The sequence below is a fragment of the Drosophila gunungcola genome (assembly GCF_025200985.1).
Source record: "Drosophila gunungcola strain Sukarami chromosome 2R unlocalized genomic scaffold, Dgunungcola_SK_2 000006F, whole genome shotgun sequence".
Lineage (NCBI taxonomy): Eukaryota > Metazoa > Arthropoda > Insecta > Diptera > Drosophilidae > Drosophila > Drosophila gunungcola.
The window spans coordinates 4,416,142-4,425,263 of NW_026453168.1; the positions used below are offsets into that span (position 1 = coordinate 4,416,142).

General features: G+C 39.0%; 1 protein-coding gene across 2 annotated transcripts; it reads right to left on the reverse strand.

Moving 5' to 3' along the window:
• Positions 1–2,477: 2,477 nt before the first annotated feature.
• Positions 2,478–4,114, reverse strand: LOC128255041 (uncharacterized). 2 transcript variants are annotated; one of them, XM_052984479.1, is made up of 3 exons: positions 3,961–4,114; positions 2,933–3,260; positions 2,690–2,876 (listed from the first exon to the last, which is right to left on the reverse strand). In XM_052984479.1, exons 1-3 carry the CDS (start codon positions 3,982–3,984, stop codon positions 2,839–2,841), a joined length of 390 nt encoding a protein of 129 aa, XP_052840439.1. In that variant the 5' UTR covers positions 3,985–4,114; the 3' UTR covers positions 2,690–2,838. The 2 variants fall into 2 exon arrangements, with proteins under 2 accessions (XP_052840438.1, XP_052840439.1); XM_052984478.1 differs by having other exon boundaries at positions 2,478–3,260.
• Positions 4,115–9,122: the final 5,008 nt, after the last annotated feature.

A 9,122-nucleotide genomic window follows, 5' to 3' on the forward strand; every position in this document is an offset into this window, starting at 1 on the left:
TTCACCAGTTAATATTTAACGAGTTTAAACTCATTATTCTCTCGTTGACAACTGTGCATAAATTAACAAAATGCACTTCCGAGTAAACATTCTACAATCTCACGTTTTTGATAAAATTTATAAAACAAAAAACGTACAAAAAATAAAATTGCTAGTAGTAAATCTAATACACAAAACCTTATTTTTAAAATTTACAAAGTGCGAAACTACAAATTTTATGTATATTAAAAGATAAGTAAACCTTAAACTTGTATGGTTTACTGATTTCAGTAGTATAAGTTAACGGATAAAAAGTGTACCTCTAAATAAACATTCTACAACTTTTTGAAAAAAATTTTACAGAATAAACAATTTGCACAAAACCAATTTCTAATACAAAATCCACTACACAAAACCATGAGTTGGAAACCAATGTGCTGGCTTTTCTTCGACAATTTCCACCCCTCGGCACTTGACTGCGTTGTCTTTGGCTGCCCAATTTGTAACCCTTTAAACCGTCTGACACGCGTATAATGTGACAGAATGTACCAAACTACACATTAATTTTTGATCAAATGGCTTTCGACTGGTGCTGGTTCCTGCTGGCATAGGTCCTTGGAATCCTTGAACGGTTCGAACTTCGAAGGGCTGTCAAATGTCATGCCGCTGAGCAAAGGCTTCAGCTTCAGCTACAGCCTCGGCCCAATGAAGTTAAGTTATCAAGTTGGCGGTTAGCCGCCAAGCTGGAAATTAATGAAATTTTTTACCTTCCGTACCCCTATGCCCCGCGGCAATTGGCCGAGGTTGCTGGCCATTGGGCTAACAAAAATTCATTTATTTTCATTTATTGTTTCACATTTCCCCGAGGACAGCGAGACGTTGCAATTACCGCAGAAAAGAAACTCACCCGAAACGGCTCGAAAAAATCCAGCTTCTGTCGCCGAGAAAAGTTTGAAAAATATATATGCTGTACGAGTATTTTTTTGTTCCTTTGCCGCGGAGTTGGATTTTTATTTACTTTTTACTGCCCAGGCGCTGTTCATAATTCTGTTGACTTGTCCTCTGGATTGTAATTTTTACTGCAGGACAAGCGCAAATACATAATTGAATAAGCCCCGAGTTAAGGGCAGTTGTGGCGGGAAAATGGGTTACAAGGGGGCCAAAAGTTTTAATTCAATTCCTTGTGCGTTGTTAACTTGAGACGTCGACTCTGAAGTTGATTAATTTCGCATTTTTACGCTTGATTATACGATGAGACCCGCAGAAGTTGCGCTTGCTAGTTGTGGAACTTACTTGAAGATTTTCTTTTGGGGTTTTTCCTCCTTATTTCTCCTTGAATTTTTCACGCACACACACACACACACATTCGGAGGAGGAGATTGGGAATGAGAGGGGGTCCTGCAAGGAAGGAATCTTTTTCGTGGCTGGCAAAAATATGGCGTTGAATCCTTTGGGAAATTTCGATATCACACTTTGCTCAGCGTTCTCGTCATGCCCACAAGTTCATTACACATTCGCCGTAGTCGAAATGAGCAAAAGTAATGGGAAATGCAATGGGCGCCTGGGTGGGGGAGGGGAGGGGGTGGGTTTATTTTGAGGATAAGGGGTACTGCCAGCAGGTTGATTAACCAGACTTAGACACACAACCCCCAGATACATGTGTGCCATAAAAATCGCAATTATTATTTCCTCCATTCGCTTCTGAATTGCGGAGTCGAATGAAAAGTATCTGACAGTTTTCCTGATTGCGGATGGATGATTTCGATGTAATCAGCTGATTGTAATTATGAGCGCTCAATTATTCATAACTTAATTGATCGCATGGAAGGCGAATCATTTTCTATATTTTTATTAATTTTTGATAGTAATAATACTTTTTCTGATTTTGTTTCAAAACAATCAGTTTCAAAACCTGTTTAATTGCAATTATTAATCATAAAAACTTCCAAGAATTGTATCATATTCAAGTTCATTGTATTTTTTTCTATTGCTTGGTTAAGAACAATTCTGTTTATGAAATTTATGCATATCTTTGAAAACTTATCATATTCTATATTTGGGCGGGAGAAAGTTCTGTAGTTTTGCGAAGAAAGCAGCCAAAGAATCGCGTTAACAAAAGAAAACCTGAAGAGCGACAAAGGCAAACGACACTTGGAAAGATATTCGCAAGAAAAAGCCGCCGAAAGGGGAACGCCATAAATCAAATGTATCTACGTATCTACGTATCTATGTATCCATGTATCTATTGTTGCCGTATGTAAATGCCAGACAATAGTTATGGGTATGCGGGGCTTAATTATACGCGACACTCGATTCGATTCGCTGGCAAATTAGCATATGACAAGGCCAGTTAACAGCTAGCAAAACAGTTAGCCAAACTCCACGGATGGAGTCAGAGATGAAGATAGAAGCCATGTAATTACCAGAAAAACCCGGGCAATTAAGGGAATAGAATTTTTAAACTATGACTCAAACGGATTTGCTTTTGTTTCATTAGCTAAATTTAGACATATGTTTATTGCGGCAATTAGCATTCGTATTATATTATAGTTACGACTACGATTAGGGGGTAATAAGTTAGGCATTAGGCGTTTAGGCATTTAGGCGTTTAGGCATTAACTTTGACTAAGTGGAGAAGATCACAAGATCACCTCGAAGCGCTCATCCCGGGCAATGGGCTCCGCCTTGCTCTTCACCAGGTACTTGGCGAACTCCGAGGGCGAGCGGAAGGCCTTGATGGGGAACTTGCCGAAGCGGCCGTTGGTCTTGGACACCACGTAGTAGATGGGATAGGGGCCCGGCGTCATCTGGACGGGCAACACTTGACCTTGGCCCACCACCATACCCTCTCCAGCCAGCCTAGTGTCCAGGTTTAGCTGCTTCTGCTGCTTGAGTTTCTGCTTGGGAAAGGCTTTTAGTTCGTATTTTAAGGCTGGCTGCGTCGCATCTTCACCACTGGCGGCCACATTCCCATCCAGCAACTTGGCTGGCCGTGTTCGCCTTTTCCGCATCTGCTTGGAGTCCACATACTGCCGCTGACCAGCTCCGGACTTAGATCCTGATTGAGATCCAGCTGTGGCCGGGCGGAGGGTCTGAATTTGGAAAAAGGCCGAGTTCGTTTGGCTGCCGGTGTTGTCCTTTTTGGGTGGCAGGTCCTGCGGATGCACGCGGATCACCTTCTGCGTCTGGTTGGCTATGCTGATCACATCCTCCTCGATGTCCGATGACTCCTCGATGGCCAGGGACACGCATACCATTGCTCCCAAGCAGAAACAGAGAAGCTAAAGGTTTAAAAATAACATTTAGATTTAGTAATCTCTGTGTAAGCCAAGACAATTACCAGCAAGTTTTTTCGTCTTAGTAATAAAATATTTAAAGTTGTGTTTCTTTTTCAGAATAATGATTTTTCAGAAATTAGCAATAACTTAAAAACAAAGTTGTGATTCTTTATGATTTAATGTATTTAAATTGTTTTATTATGAAAAATATAATTAACATACTCTAAATCTTATTAAAGGAGACAAATTTTACAATTTTCAGTTGTAAATCAAAGTTATAATTTCCAGTAGTTTCAAAGATTGGCTGTTAAATCGTTTAATAAGAGTGATACTATTAACCAATTTAGAATGTCATTTAAAGCTACCACTTTTTTTTGATACCTTTGTAAGCCAAAGTTTTATTTTTGAGCAGTTAATATTGACAGATATGTTTAATTATTTTTACTTTTAAATTTAAAAAAACACACACATATATGTTATACTAAATGAGTTTTTAAAATTTTACTACAGCTTTGCTACTTAAGCCCAATCCGTTTTTTGTTTTATCCTTGAATCCTTTTCAGTTCTATACTTTTGGTAACACTTTTGAATCGAACACTTGATCAGTTTTATGTATTTTCAGTTCAGATGAGCAAATCTGTCTACAGGAATAGCATCTTCTAAACTTTTATTGCCTTCGCCGTGGGCGATCAATCACAATTACCATTAGCCGATGATTGTCGAACATCTTGTAAGATCACCCAGGTGAATAGTGTTTCTGCCGGTTCTGAAGCTTCTGTAGATTCCGAAACTAGCGACTTGTGTTGGATGCTGCCGTTTGACGACTGAAAACATTGGAGCCCAACGATCGCTGTAAGCTTTTGAGCTGGAGATCCCAGATATACCCCCCATATTCCCCCTCGACACGATCTGTTTATCTGTTTATAATGAAGTGCTTGGACTTTTTTTGTGGTTCGCGGTGTTTTGGAGAAGCCAGAACAAATAATGAGCCAAAAATTTGTTAGTTTTGTTTCGTCTTTTGTCATTTTTTGTCTACGCTTGTCCCCACCATCCCGAAAGATCCCCGATTTCATCCGCACAGTGGGTCAGGGTATGGCAAAAAGTTTGATTCATTTTCGTGGTTAATTCGCGATGGCTATCGCTGATTGCCTCGTTGATTAATTTGTTTTGTCGCTGATCACCTCGCCTTTTTTTCCTCTCCCCTTTGAAGATGGTGATTGTGTTGTGCATTGTTTGATTCGAAGATATTTTTAATCCATCAGTTGTTAATGTACAAATTATACAAATTGGGTATAACAAATATGGGAAATGGTTTGCTATTTTTTTAAATTAAAAGAAGATGGATCTTGAAATAGAGCAATGGCACGAAAATCTTTGTTTATGTATTAAAAGTGTAACATACCAATTTAATTTATGTACCTACAGTTCCCATTTTATAAGGGGAAACATTCCATTAATCAATAATCAAATTATTTGTTTTTTATATATGCATATGTAATTAATATTTCTCATTTACTTTTCTTCTTTCAATTATTTTAACTTTATATTATTTCTTGGAAAGAGTATTTAGTAATTCGGCATAATTAATTTTCCTATACATCATTAGGCGTGCATCACTAATTATTGCAATGAAATTATTTATGATAATTGTCAAAGTCCCAGTCACTGCACATTGTTGGCCATTCGGCATGTGCACAAACGAAGGGGCAGAAATAATAATACAATAAAGTTTGCCAGCGAAAACAATTATAATTCAATTGTATTCAGATGGGAGATATAGAAGTCATGAAGACGATGACTCAGTGTTGTGCTGTTCCTAGTTGAGGTTTCTGGTTTTGGGTCTTAGAACTTGACAAGCAACTTAAGATGAGATTTGAGAGCAGGAAGGTAAAGCTCAATGAAATTAAAGATTATGAACTTAATGCTCTGGACAAGGTTAATTTTGATGCGGATTGTAATCTTATAATTGTAGTTGTGAGTGAGTCTCAAGTGAAACTCTTTTAAATTGATTTACAAACTTGAACAAGTTAATAACTATTGACACTTTGGGTTGATTATGTCACCTGTATTCGCTGTGGCTCATTAATATGCACATCGAAATTGGTTTAATGAGAATTCATTGACCCAGTCTGTTTCGATTGGACTCGATTGAATAACTCCATTAATCAAGCTAGAACAAATCAAAGCTGATGGTGATGGATGATGATGATTATGATTATGTTAATGATATGGTGGCTAAAGGGGTCAGCGATTTATATTGGCAAAATCTGTGATCTGTTGGCATGGCATGCATATTGCCGTCGTAAAAATTCACTTTGCCATCGATAGTCGAAATGACAAAAACCATTTATAGCTTTCGAACATCAGAGGCATGAAAAAAAAGGCGAGGGAAACCAGGGAAATGCAGCCACTCCAGACGGTAATAAAATGCCCGAAGAAGAGCACTAGGACCCAGACAATGGATTCCATGCCGTAGCGCCATCCTCCATCAATGTCGCGCCATCGATTGTTATTCAAAGCAGCCATAATCTGTGCCAAGACGTATAGACAAAGTGAATTTGCAGGGAGTTTCGCCCAACCAAATGCCAAATACAAAAGGGGTAAGGATGGGGGCCTTTGGCTTTTTAGTTAGCCAAGTGTTCGGGGAATTGAGATGTAACTCAACAGGTTTTAGCTTTTAAGTCCCTTACTCTCGTCGCTGGGTGCTGTGCAGGCATTGGACTAATGGATTATTTAAAGCTAAGGTGACTTTAAAGTTGCAGAAAAATGTGTATGCAAAAGGGGCAGGCCCAGCAAGGATATCATGTGCCCAAGGCCTTTGTAATTAGATTGTCCCAAAAGGACCTGATGTGGGTAGTAAAGTATATCTTTTTTCACCAGAGGTGACCAGCACACAAGACATGGCCAACCCCTTTCTCCCATTTTTCACCCGCAGGCTAATGGACACCAAATCCGTGGACATTTGTTTTACTTTTTTGCGGGCAAAGTTTGTCCTTTTTTTTGTTTTGGTTTGTTTGTTGGTTGTTGGTTTGTTTTGCGGTCAGCACATAAATTACCTATTAGCTATAGGGATCACATATAATTTACGAGTGGCCAAAGGTCCACAATAATTACACAGGTGAGAGGATGGGTAGATAGGCAGGGACATGTCCACCATCCTTTCCCAGAAAGTCTCTTGAAAAATTTGCTGACTCAAATAGTTGTCGGTAGATATCGTTCACTTTTGAGGGTGGCATTATTCCACTTCGGATGGCCTCATCACCCACTAAGCCCAAGAAGATACTGAGCATGATTCTCGCTTTTATTACATGACAATTACCCGCAATCAGGGGAGCATATGTGAGCCACATTCACACCGCAGTAAGGCCATCGTAAAAAAGAATGGAGCAGCACTTGGCCGGGCCAATAACCATTGAGTCCTGCCAGTTGAAAGTTTCCCCCAAGACATTACAAACCCGAAATGGTTATGTCTCCGTCGACTTATCAGCTTGGAAATGAATGCTAGAAATGTCAATTTCGGCGACTAAGCGAATGTAAACTTGGCCATAATAGTTAAAGAAATCCATTTTCTTTGAAGCAGAAGTTTTGTTTTAAAGAATAAGCTGAGCTTAAAACTGGTTATCATTATAAATTGTTTAAAAATGTTTTGGTTACACACATTAAATTCTGTTTTAACTTCCTTACATGTTATTTTAAAGTCACTTTGTTATAATGCTAAAATATTTTCTTACACAAATATTTTAAGTAAGCAACAAAAAATTTATTTTAAATCATCATATAATTTTGTTAAATATTCAACACAATACATTACAATTCATTTATACGCTATGCTTATGTATGTATAACTTTATAATATTAAAATATTCAAAAAAGACAGCTTTAAAATAATTACAGAAATGATTTATTAAATTTAATTAACTTGTGGTTTCATGGCAGTTATAATTTCAATTTGCTAAGCATGAGAGATTTTTATGTTTCTTGTTGAGGTTTTTTAATTAAGTTTAGAGGTTGAGCATTTAACATTTTTTCTTAGAAGTCAAGTTAGTGGATATAATACAGACATTTTCTAGATTTAATTCCGACAAGACGTATTCACAAATATAACGATTAGTTTATATTTAAATCAATATAAAAGTATTTAATTTTTTGTATTGTTTTTTTTTGTATGACTTATGAAAGGTTTTAAGGAAAGAAATCTTAATTATTTCCAATTTAAAATAGTAATTGTATTTAATTTAAAAATTAAATACTTAGAATTTTAGTTATATTAGGTTTTGGTTTAGGTATCACAATAACTCTTGACTAATAACTATTGACTAATAATTCCTTTCAATTAAATTTAGTTATTTCACTTTTTCTATCAAATTAATTGCTCCTGTTCCTGGTTTTGTTTATTAATTTTTTGTGTGCGCCTTCAATCTGGTAAAATAAACATTTAAAGCCCAGAACACGAGCAAATATTTGTCTTGAATCATCGTAAATTCGTTGGGAAAAATGCTTTTGTTGGCCATTAAAATATTTAACGGATTGCCGCTGATGGACTGGGCGAAGGCCTCCTCCTAGTTTTCCCCTTGACTCCACGGCCTAGGAAAAGCTGATGGTGTTGGTGGAAAATCGGGGATGGGAAAGTCCCTGACAGTGTGTGCGTGTGTGTGTGGGTGTGCACCTAAATCCCGACAATCGGTGTAGAAAGGTGCCCGCCAATGCCGCGATGACTCCGCCCTGAATCGTTTGGGGTTCCAACTTGGAAGTTAGACGAGGTCCTGCACTGCGCAGCTGCGGCAATTTCGCCTCGTCCAGTTGGTGCAAATCGTTTGGGAGGGGGGCGTGCTCGGGGATCAGGAGTGGGAGCCACGTTCAAGACTGTTTCAATTCCAAACTGTTTCCCAGTTAAAGGAAAAGCGGGGAGACTCTCGTCGGCGGAGTAGGCGGCATAGGACTCTCTAGTGATTTCAAGAAAATGGTGAAAATACCATAATTTTCATAATATTGCAGATTTAAAACCGGTTCAGTGCGGACTACACGCCGCCTTTCAGTTGCAGATACACTTTTGTGTATCTTTTATGCCAAGCGACACGTATATGTCGCACGCACAGCCAATTAACGCTAATGCCAGGACTCGTAATTTTCACGCCTTACGTGGAGGCATTAACCCCAGGTGCAAATGCAGGTGTGAGGTGAGTTTGGCATGCAAATGAACAAATGGCAAATGGAGCCTGTCAATATGGTTGTTGCCTGTCCGTCCATATGACCACCACCCCCCTCCAGCCATAAAAACTGGTATGTATATGTATATGTTTGCACTCGGACCTTGTTCCGAACGGTTTTGCAAGGTGCTGATTATGGCCTTTGATATGCAAATGAACCGGTTTTACAGACCTGCTTAGCACACTCCGCAGGGCCAACACAAATGGCGCTAATGATGGGGCACGATGACACCTTTTGGCACCGCATCATGGCCACTCATATGGCCAACTAAAGACTCGGTCATATTCGAACCCGAAAAAGGGTTCTTAAGGGCCGTTTCAACCCCCAATTAGACTCATTAGGCAAAGGGGCATTACAATGGATACCTCTTACAAGCCAAGCCCCCCCACCCTCCAGAAATACACAAAAACAACTCCGAGGTGCGAAACGTGGGCGCTGACTTTGGAGTGATTTACGACACTAATTACGGGCTTAAATGGACAAACATGCCTAGTTTTAATCATAGGCAGGCGGAAGGGCAGTCGGATGTGTCCATTAACGTGCCGGGGAAACTATAAAGCAGGTCCCCGCTGGAGTCCCCGAATGGGCATTAACCATGTGCGACATAAATTAATTAACCTTTTCTCACATTCTCTTCACGCATTGTTAGCCAACATG